We start from the raw sequence: 12,042 nt of genomic DNA, 5'->3' as shown, positions 1-12,042 counted from the left end.
AGACATTTCTGTTAACTATAAAACACAACACAATGCAATATAAAATTCAAAATGCAGTCTGAAAATGAATATAGAAAAAATTGTACCCTATTTTCACAGATGTTTTTGTAGAGTGTAGATCTGACATAATGGTCCACCTCTAATCTGAACTGATAGGAATGAACGCCTCTCAATGGTTCGAGCACAGATCCAACTCAATTCAGCCCCTCAGAAGCCCAAGCAAGCACTCACCTCCTCCATGGCTCTGGCACAGGTAGGGGAAGCGCCAGACGTTGCCCAAACCCACACAGAATCCCACGCAGGTCAGCATGTACTGGGCTTTGTTGTCCCACTTGGGTCTGTCTCCAGCCTCTTCCACCTCCAGCCGTTCCAGCTCATCATGGCTCAGGATCCTGTCCTCCAGGCCTGGGTTCGGCAGCTTCAGCTTCATGATCTCCTGGGCTCCCTGCGGTGGGTATCTGTGGGGGAATCTCTGATGGTGTCGACAGCAGGGAGCTGTGGGAGATAAGGACCGTCTGAGTGGATGCAGGTAGTATATGTAGTGAACTTTGGCATCGTCCCACCAGGCCAGTGAGTCACGGAGTGTCTTGAAGATGGGGAAAATGTCCTGTCAGCTGAATGTGAAAAGAAGGGCTGTGACTGAGACTCTGTGCATGGCAATAATTAATGTCTTATCAGAGATTGAGAATCTGATTACATGTACATGTCTCTGCGTACCCATTCTTGTGGTTAATAACTAAAGATAATGATTTTTACGGCACTTTGGAGGTAAGTCAAAGATCCTTAACTGTCCCATCAGCACACAAAGAGTAGAAAAAAAGTCACTTGACAGATAATATATTTATTCAGTGCGCAGTATAATCAAGTTTTCATTGAGTCATTAAAAGCAGTTCACTTGATAAGGGATGATGTTTTTGTGACTATTTCCTGTGATTCATGTGTGAAAACTGATTATTTTATCAAAAAGCTTGCAATTTGTGATCATCAGCAACTTTCAAATCACGTTTTTTCTTATTCAGGTATATAGAAATGAAGGAGGGATGACAACTTCTGTTTCCTAAGTTTGTGGTGAGCTTGGTTAAAGAAAATAGAAATGGCAAAATGTTTTTACTGATTTGCATCAAGGTCTTTAGTGCAAAGATTTGTGCAAGTGCAAGGTTTTACTGCAAAGATAAAGAGTGAAGGACAAATAAAAAAAACGTAATAATAATAATAGACTCTAAGAAAAGTCTGTAAAATGGGGTCCAAAGTACTGTGTTAATACGAAGATTTTTCACAGATGTTTTACCTGTTTTTTTGCATTGTGTTGTATTTTAGGGTTAAGTGAAATGTCCGAAAACTTATGGCAGAAAATAACCATAAACTTTTGTTCTACAGACAGTGTAAATAATAATTAAATAATCTTAAAATTCCTTATTTTTTAAATCATTTTCTGGAAGTTTTGGAATTGCTGTGGTGACTTGATCTGATTATTTGATTGTTTTACACAGTTGAAGACATATAAAGTTTATAGAAAGTTTACTGAACCTTCTGCAAATCCGCTTAGAGCAAAGGTGTTATTTTTTTTAAGGAGCTTTTATCAAATATTTGCTAAAGACATTGTTTGAGTAAAGATTAAGCATTAGTGTAATGCAAATAATCAATTATCTGCTGTAGATAAGTTACCAATTAGATAAAATGGCAAGAAAAAAGACAGAAAGATTATGAAATTAACAATAACACAGCTACATATATGTATATATACTGTATACAGTGGGTACGGAAAGTATTCAGACCCCCTTAAATTTTTCACTTTTTGTTATATTGCAGCCATTTGCTAAAATCATTTAAGTTAATTTTTTTTCCTCATTAATGTACACATAGCACCCCATATTGACAGAAAAACACAGAATTGTTGACATTTTTGCAGATTTATTAAAAAAGAAAAACTGAAATATCACATGGTCTTAAGTATTCAGACCCTTTGCTGTGACACTCATATATTTAACTCAGGTGCTGTCCATTTGTTCTGATCATCCTTGAGATGGTTCTACACCTTCATTTGAGTCCAGCTGTGTTTGATTATACTGATTGGACTTGATTAGGAAAGCCACACACCTGTCTATATAAGACCTTACAGCTCACAGTGCATGTCAGAGCAAATGAGAATCATGAGGTCAAAGGAATTGCCTGAAGAGCTCAGAGACAGAATTGTGGCAAGGCACAGATCTGGCCAAGGTTACAAAAAACTTTCTGCTGCACTTAAGGTTCCTAAGAGCACGGTGGCCTCCATAATCCTTAAATGGAAGACGTTTGGGATGACCAGAACCCTTCCTAGAGCTGGCTGTCCGGCCAAACTGAGCTATCGGGGGAGAAGAGCCTTGGTGAGAGAGGTAAAGAAGAACCCAAAGATCACTGTGGCTGAGCTCCAGAGATGCAGTCGGGGGATGGGAGAAAGTTGTAGAAAGTCAACCATCACTGCAGCCCTCCACCAGTCGGGGCTTTATGGCAGAGTGGCCCGACGGAAGCCTCTCCTCAGTTCAAGACACATGAAAGCCCGCATGGAGTTTGCTAAAAAAACACCTGAAGGACTCCAAGATGGTGAGAAATAAGATTCTCTGGTCTGATGAGACCAAGATAGAACTTTTTGGCCTTAATTCTAAGCGGTATGTGTGGAGAAAACCAGGCACCTGTCCAATACAGTCCCAACAGTGAAGCATGGTGGTGGCAGCATCATGCTGTGGGGGTGTTTTTCAGCTGCAGGGACAGGACGACTGGTTGCAATCGAGGGAAAGATGAATGCGGCCAAGTACAGGGATATCCTGGACGAAAACCTTCTCCAGAGTGCTCAGGACCTCAGACTGGAACTAAGGTTTACCTTCCAACAAGACAATGACCCTAAGCACACAGCTAAAATAACGAAGGAGTGGCTTCACAACAACTCTGTGACTGTTCTTGAATGGCCCAGCCAGAGCCCTGACTTAAACTCAATTGAGCATCTCTGGAGAGACCTAAAAATGGCTGTCCACCAACGTTTACCATCCAACCTGACAGAACTGGAGTGGATCTGCAAGAGGGAATGGCAGAGGATCCCCAAATCCATGTGTGAAAAACTTGTTGCATCTTTCCCAAAAAGACTCATGGCTGTATTAGATCAAAAGGGTGCTTCTACTAAATACTGAGCATTTTTCAGTTTTTCTTTTTTAATAAATTTGCAAAAATGTCAACAATTCTGTGTTTTTCTGTCAATATGGGGTGCTGTGTGTACATTAATGAGGAAAAAAAATTAACTTAAATGATTTTAGCAAATGGCTGCAATATAACAAAGAGTGAAAAATTTAAGGGGGTCTGAATACTTTCCGTACCCACTGTATGTTTTTGGACTTTTGCAAAAAATGTAGGTAGAGGCACATTTTTTCAATTAACCTACTGTATGTTGTTCATGGGATAATAAATCAGATACACACTTAAGAATATTGCAAGAAATATACATCATATGAGTGTTTTGCCTACTTTTTCATTATACTGCATATTTGGATATATCACTAATTTGATGCTTACAGCACACTATATTGTAGGGTAAGTAGAATATGTAAAATATTGGGACGTGGAGAAGTTTTCACCAATTATTTTGCCTTTTAATCCAGTTTTTGTGTAAAAATGTCTCAGCATTTAAAAAATGTCAAGTGATGAAATGATACTACTGTTATGAACAAACGTTTATCCAGTAACATTAAAATAATGTTTATTCAATGTTATCTGGTCTAAAACTAACATTACTATAATGTTTGCAAAATTATAAAATGTAATTTTCCCTTAGCGTTCGCAACAACGTTTTTAAAACATTTAACAAACTGGACATTTTGAATGTTCAGAGAACATTGAGAAACAACATTTTCATAACTTTTTTTTGTTAGCAGGGACTTCTGATTTATTTGTCACACTGCAAATTGAAGGTCAAGTACAGCAAATGGCATTCTGGGATGCATTACAGCAGTGCACTCTGGTAGTATAAAGCACATATTTGCAAATAGTAGTAGGTCGTCCAAGAGCTCCATTTGTACAGACAATTCACACATTGTGCACAGTACAAATAAATATAAAAACAGTAAAAGTAGAATGTTACCATCATCCCCTGCATGCCACTCACAGCTAAGATTAACCTTATGCATAATGGACTTTCATTGATGACCAGTTGAAAGTTGAACCACACGTACAACAGTCAAAGATCAATGAGAATTAATGTAACCTGACCTCTGTGTGTCGGCACCAGAGCCCCATCCAAAACATGAAAGACAAAGAAGAACAAACATCTGAGGCTGAGTAATTATCAGTGTGTTGCAGATGTGCCACGACCCCCCTTTTGGGACTGTTTGTGTTAATCTGATTAGCAGAGGCATTAATGATCGTCCCACAGCAGTGGAAAAAGATTCAGGCACGTGGTTATTTTGGCTCACTAGCTCTGAGTCAGACGAGGGATGTGGGGGGTTGGGGGGAGCAGAGAGGAGCCTACGGAAGTCAACGTTGCCCGGAGCGGTGAGGCGAGACTGTATTTTGCATGCTGCAGGGAAGTCTCATCGCACTCGGAGCGTTACAAAACACACAGCGCTTCAAGTGGCTGATTCCTCAGCGGGGTTGAGAACACAAACAAAACATAGTTGCTGTGGCAAGAGACGACGGAGAGCCAGACGGTAACCAGGATGAGAAAAAACACTGAAGCAAACTGATATCACTAAACCTTTTTAAGCCTTTACATGATATTTGATTTTACGCTGTAATCAGTGGTGGAGCTAGAGTTTTATACATGGGGTGGCCAAGGCTAATTCATTGGGTCCATATACCATTACAGAAAATCAGTGAATGACTCCAACCTGGCCTAAAAAAGCATGAATAAATCCAACGATTGCAGATTACTTCACATTATATATATACACATTAGATATACATTCCTACTGTAACTTCCAATGTTAGTCTGTTGGAACTTATTTCTCTTATTTCTATCATCTGATTAACCAGTGGTTGGAGCAAAAGATCTAACATAAACTTATACAGTGAATTTGGTAAATGTTGTTCAGGAAACCTAAAACTTCAACTTACTTCAAACAGGGCTGCCAACTTTTGAGTTCAGACTGGAGTGAGAATTATTTAGGAATTCAGTAATTTTTTTCTAATTTTTTCTAAACTAAACTATACAGGGAACCCTATTGTTAAGGTTAAAAGTAACAATTGATTTGTATACAAGTTCATATTAGACCATTTTTATAACAGCGTTATATATATATACATTTTTATTAATTATAATAAAAAGAGTAATTATATGAGTAAATGTATAATAAATGTAATTTTTTGCATAATTCTCCTCTCTAATGTACATTTTTCTCACTACTTAGTTGGACACTGAATGGATTTTCTTAGGTTATGACAATGTTTTCAAGTTGCTGTCTTTCCGCAGTTGAAACACTCATTGAGTGATTACATGAGACTATACATTTAGTAAGTTGCATTGTATCTTTCAACATATCCTCAGATGTTCATTCATGTTTATTTCATGCTAATTAGAATGCACTCCTGCTTCACTTAAACTGAGGCAAAGCGGGAGTGCACGTGAATATGAACTGTATTTATCGTTTCAAATTCTTAATAAAACTAACAGAATTTGAATGCTGAGACTCCTATCAAAAGTAACCTGCTCTGTCTTGTCTGTCAGCATGTTGTCTGTGTCCTCTTTGCTCTGCGATGTTTTTCACTCCGTAAGAAAAGAGCACGTACGTGAGAGTTAGCAGAGGCTGGAAGGTACTCCGGATGAGATGAACCACGATGCGGCACACCAGATGTGTTGTGTCCTTGATTTTGATGCTAAAACAAATGTTTCTTTCAGTATGATTAAACAAAGAAAATTAAATAGTAGCATACTAAATTTTGGGGTGGCATCCAGGGTGGCCAATCAGATGTCAGTGCCACCCTGGACACCCCTCTGGCTCCGCCACAGTCTGTAATGACTTAAAATGGTGATTTTTTTTTTCAATCAAAAGAACCATATTTACAATCAAATATTCATTGTTGCCAAGTTGACTCAAAATAAAATAAGTACAGTAACGTAATTAAAATATTCCAGGCACACAAAGAGGTAAATATATATTTTATATCACTAATCAAAATTATACTGAATACCCTGAATACATGTAGTTATAATTATTAAATATTGGAAATATAATGCTACTTATATTTCAAAAATGTAATCGCTCAGGACATCAAGGCGTCTACTGTAACACCTTCCCTTTTCCCAGAAAAACTGAATCTTATCGAGAGAAAGAGAAAGAGAAAGAAAGAGAGAGAGAGAGAGAGAGAAAGAAAGAAGGAGCGAAAGAAAGAAAGAAAGAAAGAAAGAAAGAGAGAGCGAGTTGCACAGAGAAGCAGCTGACGCATGTCTCGTCTTTGGGGATTTGACAGAGCTCTCATGCATCAGAGAATCATGCTGTCGGGTCACACCTGCAGCACACACATGCACCGTCAGCACTCACTAATTTCATGTTACTGCATATTCATGAATCAGTACATCTAAAAGACCTATAACAGCTTAACAAAAACTATAGCATTGATATTTTTTTTATTATGATAGGACAAACTCGGGATGCCTGAAGCACAACAACACTATATGTCGGCACGCTACCCACGAGGATTTTTGCGTTGACAACATTGAATTTAAAAAAATTTTTTTCTTCCACCACAAAACGATAAAAAAATCAGTTTTTCCATTACCATTTTTTCACCTTTTCGCTGACCCTTAGATTTACACAGTAGGTCTTGCAGCTGCACCTTCTATATAAGCCTTCTATGTGTAAATTACCTCTGGTTATGACTGGCTAACCACCGGGTGTAGGTGTGGCCAACATTGTATCTAAGCAATTCTACTGTATATTAGAATAAGTGTATACACTACCATTTTAAGTATCTTATGATCACCAAGAGTGCCTTTATTTTTTATCAAAACTATTGTAAAAACAGTAATATTGTGAAACACTATTAGAATTTAAAAATATGTAATTTATTCTTGTGATGGCAAAATTGAATTTTCAGCAGTCTTCAATATTTCAATGTTGAAAACATTTGTGCTGCTTAATATTTTTGTGGAAATATGATGAATAGACTATACTAAATTATACTATAGACTAAAAGGGTATAAGTCGGCTCTGAGTGCCATTTCGTCAGAATCTTTCTCCTTCTGCACGAAGGTCATCTCCCCGCTGACTCTGAAGAAGCAAGAAGCCAAAAGGAAGAAGCTCAAAGTCTGCTGCTCGCCATAGAAAAGCCCCGGCAGTGGAGGATCGCCTCTAGCAAGTGCTTCCCCTGCAGCCATCGGGCAAATTTAGAGCAAATTTCTGAGCAAATTTTCTAGCGACGTTGTTTCAAATGTTGCATCTTGAGTGTGACAATATAGGGAACCCCTGCATGACAGGCACGGTGAGTGTGTTGCTTGCCTAGGCAGCGCTCACGTTGAGGCTGCATTCACCGGGACAGAGAGCTCTCATTGCAAGAGCACGAGTCTCGCCCTGCTTCGCTCGTGGATTGCCTTTTTTCATGAAGGTGTTCCTCCCCGGTCTGCTCTCCCGTTTCTTCCCTCCCAGGAGCCTAGGAGGAAGAAACAGCAGGGCAACGGGAATCAACTATCGGGCTCGAATGAACTCACGCCGGCACAGGTCCCGCGTGCTTCACTCTCCCCACAACGCATTTACACACCTGTTTATTTCACACGTGAGGATCAGTACCCCTCGTTGGCTGCGAGCAGCTTGATCTACTTCTGCGGGTCTGAGGAGGAAGTTGTCAATGATGACTCCATGTCACTGAGCTTCAGATGCTGAAGAGTGGGTGTGTTCTGGCGAAGACCCTGACACCCTGGGCCCCCTCCGGCCCAACCCCAGCCTAAATCTGAGCCTGAGCTTCAGCAGCACCCTCAGACGGCTAGACGTTACCCGTTTCCTAAGACCCACATACTCAAAAGAGCTCTTCTCCACTTCCCACTACCTAACTGACCCCAAAGGTCAGTTCCCCGCCTCCTTGTGACGACCTGCCACTCGAAAAACTCAGACTACTTGCCGTCTGGCTCAGGCTTGGAAAGCCATTCAGGATGTGTCAAGCTGGGTTCTAAAAACCATAGAACGGGGTTACTTGTTCCAGTTTGCTCGCAGGCCACCTCACTTCAGAGCTATTATCCAAACCTCGGTATGGGACAACAATGCTCACGTTCTCCAGTCCGAAGTGCAAACTCTGCTTGCAAAAGGAGCTGCAGAAATGTTTCCTCTAATGAACAGCGAGTCAGGTTTTACTGCTGCTTCTTCCTCGTTCCCAAGGATCGGAAAGATGCTTACTTTCACATCCAGATAGCCCCTCATCACAGACCGCTCTTGAGATTCACGTTTGAGGGAGTGGCTTATCAATATACAGTCCTAACATTTGGACTGTCTCTGGCCCTGCACACTTTTACTAAAAATCAATTTAGCCAAGAGCTCTATGTCTCCTGGCCAGCGAGTTGTCTTCCTGGGGACAGTTATCGATTCAGCCTAGATGTGGGAATGGATTAAGCCGGAACGCTCCCTGACCATTCAGTGGCTAGCGGTGTAATTCAGACTCGGGACTTCACGTCCCTTCAGAGTTTTCAAAAGGATGCTCAGCCTTATGCCAGCTGCTTCCTCTGTGATTCCTCTGAACCTGCTTCACATGCGGCCCCTCCAATATTGGCTCAAAGCCCATGTTTTCATCTCAGGGTAACCCACCACTGCATCAGAGCTGTGGCCCCTTGGAAAACCTCTCACCTGTTTCAGTCAGTCATCCCATGGGGCTGACCTCCAGAAGGAAGGTCCACTGTTGATGCCTCCACTGTGCTAGGGCAAACCGCCATTCGGCTCTTGGTGTAACCCTTGCACATCAACTGCCTTGAGATGATGGTGGTTTTTCTAGCCCTAAAAACCTTCCTGCCGGCCTTGAAGGGGCACCACGTCGTGGTCCGCTCGGACAACATGACGGTGGTAGCCTTTATAAATCACCAAGGCGGTCTCAGGTCACGCTCCCTCCACAGGTTGGCTTGATGCCTCCTTTTATGGGCACAGACCTACTCTCACTGAGAGCAGTTCACATGCTTGGCAGATTGAACCAAGGAGCGGACATGCTGTCCAGGGGCAATGTAGCACCAGGAGAATGGAGACTACATCCCCAAATGGTTCAGACGATCTGGTCTGTCTTCGGGAGGGCAGAGAACAGAATACATCTTTCACTGCCCAATTTACTTCTCAAAGCAATGAGATGCCTTGGCCCAGGAGTGTGACTAATACCATTTTGGAGACTAGAGCCACCTCTACAAGATGCCTCTATGCCCTTAAATGGTCAGTCTTTTCTGACCGGTGTGCAGCACAGAATGAGGACTTGTTTTCTTGTGACGGGTCATCCGTGTTAACCTTTCAGTAAGAGTTGCTGGATAACTCATGTCTTGAGTTTGGGCCTAACGACTGTAGAATTGTCCTCAAACTGAGACACGGCTATATGCCAAAAGTGCTCTTCACTCCATTCAGAGCACAGGTCATTACCCTCCTGGCTCTTCCCAATTCAGAGGATGAACAGGGCCCCAATCCACTCTGCCCAATTCGGACTCTTAAAATGTATGTTGAGCCATCTGGCCCATTTCAACACTCAGAGCAGCTCTTTGTATGCTTCGGAGGCCGCTCTAAAGGGCAGCCGGTTACGAAGAAGAGACTCTCTCACTGGATAGTGGATGCTATAGTCCTGGCGTATGCCTCAGTGGGCTTACAGTGTCCTATAGGAGTGAGGGCCCACTCCACCAGGGGAATGGCCTCCTTCTGGTCTTGGTCCAGCGGGATTTCTATTGATGATATCTGTGCGGTTCTGTCATTGCCGTCCACCTTTACCAGATTTTATAACTTGGACATCCCTGCCCTCTAGGCATGGATTTCGTCCGCTTAATTTTCCCAATCCCCTCTGTAAGTGGAGAAGGTTCTGTTGGCTTGGGTCTCATAATTAGCTCATGTTTGTTCGGATCCCTCAGTATGAGCGCTCCGGGGCAGGGCTCACAGATTGGCTTCATTCTGCACTTGCTTATATCTCGGCACTATTGGATGTGTTCCCCATAGCATGCAATACAACGGGAGAGACCCTTCGAAAGGGAATGCTCCCGTTACTAACGTAACCTTGGTTCCCTGAGATAAGGGAACGAGCGTTGCATAGCCTGCCGTGTTATAAGGATGCACAGGAGACCGTGGTTACAGTAGTTTGAAATATGATTTTTTTCTGTCTTTATTGTCTCATCTCATCAATTTAATGTGTTCTTGCTGAATGAAAGTATTAATACAGAATATATCACAAATTCAATATAATACAGTAAAATATATCATAAATTCAAATCAAATTTTTATATTTTAAATAACCATGTGGTAATTTGGTTAATTTATTAAATTAAATTGCAAATAAAAAGATATTTGTAGTTCAATAGTTAAGTTAATCTAAAATTTCAATAGAATTTGTAACATAATTATATATATATATATATATATATATATAAAACTGACTCGTCCCTATAAGGCATGAATTCACAAATATGTAAAGCTTATGATTTGATAAATGCAGTTATCAATTCTTCTTTTAAATCCCATGTATTACTTGACCTGTACAATTGTTCTTATCATTTTAGGGTCATTTTAGGGTTGTCATGGCAACAAAGCTGTCTTCACAGAAAGGGTTAGTAAAGGTATTAAGCAAATTGTTTTGAAACAATTTGAATATTTTAATAATAAATGAATGTTAATAAATATTAAAGTGCCTCACTGCAACACAGAATTTGGCTTTTTTTGTTTAAATTCATTTTGTAATAATCAACATGACAGATCTTCTGTTCATTGATCTTAACTTGTATTAAACATATAATATTGCTTTAATTTCAGATGATCTCAAGATTCACAGTTGGGTGAATACTGAATATGTGAATATGTAAATGTGGACATTATATATGCTCATGTGACATCACTACTATTGTCAGAATGTCCTCTTAAAACGTACATACATACATTCATACATACATACTATAGGTCTTCAAGCCCAGTTCACATGAGCGCTGCCCGAATGCCATACATATAAAATTGATCTGTCTCTTTCATTCCCTTGTTTTTAAACTCTGAATTAATAATCAGTGCTAAGTGCTGGGAATCAAGTGATATTCCTGCTTGTTCAGGAAAATGGGGGTGGGTAATTTGTGTGAAAGTTTGCATTGTATTGAGTATACAAAATTGTTATGAAGGCTATTAGCAACATTTTAATTATGCAATAAGGAACTTTTTATGAATATAGTTACAGCTAAAGTATGTATTTTTTACAATACAACAGGGTCTCAAGTGCCTTATTGTTTTTACAATATATGCTTACAATACATATAAAACATAAAACAATGAAGGACTATTGTTTTTAGAACGGATTTATGTTATTATGTTATTTTATAAATTAATAAGCAATTTTGCATCCACTAATGGATGATAATGTTATGTTTATTCTAAATGTGCGCTGCAGTCAGTGGTGTATAAAGTACCTGAAAGCCATACTCAAGTAAAAGTACAGATATCTTACCAGAAAATAACTTTGGTAGAAGTTGAAGTCACCGTTTAGAATATTACTTGAGTAAAAGTCTTAAAGTATGTGATATTTATTGTACTTAAGTACGAAAAGTATTTTTTAAATCTTAAACGTACTTAAGTATTGAAAGTAAAAGTACAAGTAAAAGCAAAATGGAAAAAAAGCAAATAAATATATATAAAAACATTTTCATACACAGCTTGAGTAGCAAGATTGTGTTCAGGTTTAACTCTTTCTTCCATTTTGTATTTTTGGGTAAGAATAAGAAGCACTTCATCCGGTACTTAAGTGTCTTTCATTCCAACATAAGAAAACATCTCTGGAATCTGCATCTGAAATAGCATTTAGATGTATTTACACAGTTTATGTATCACAGAGGGGGACATGGATGCATTTAAACTGCAGTTACAGATGCATAAATAATGTTTTGTTTTT

At 39.8% G+C, this 12,042-nt stretch overlaps 1 protein-coding gene across 1 annotated transcript in view; it reads right to left on the bottom strand.

Moving 5' to 3' along the window:
- Window positions 1-231: 231 nt before the first annotated feature.
- The window catches only part of LOC107755705 (probable G-protein coupled receptor 158), a gene marked incomplete at its 3' end in the record, with an annotated part of 89,226 nt that continues 77,415 nt past the window's right edge, over window positions 232-12,042 (bottom strand). The window contains exon 4 of the mRNA XM_016572589.1: window positions 232-495. Within this exon, the coding sequence (XP_016428075.1) occupies window positions 232-495 (264 nt within the window). The remainder of the gene's footprint in view (window positions 496-12,042) is intronic.

Source organism: Sinocyclocheilus rhinocerous, unplaced genomic scaffold, assembly GCF_001515625.1.
Source record: "Sinocyclocheilus rhinocerous isolate Xijiao unplaced genomic scaffold, SAMN03320098_v1.1 scaffold1193, whole genome shotgun sequence".
Lineage (NCBI taxonomy): Eukaryota > Metazoa > Chordata > Actinopteri > Cypriniformes > Cyprinidae > Sinocyclocheilus > Sinocyclocheilus rhinocerous.
The sequence above is the reverse complement of the archived record's forward strand: the minus strand, read 5'-3'. Positions and strand labels throughout refer to the sequence as shown.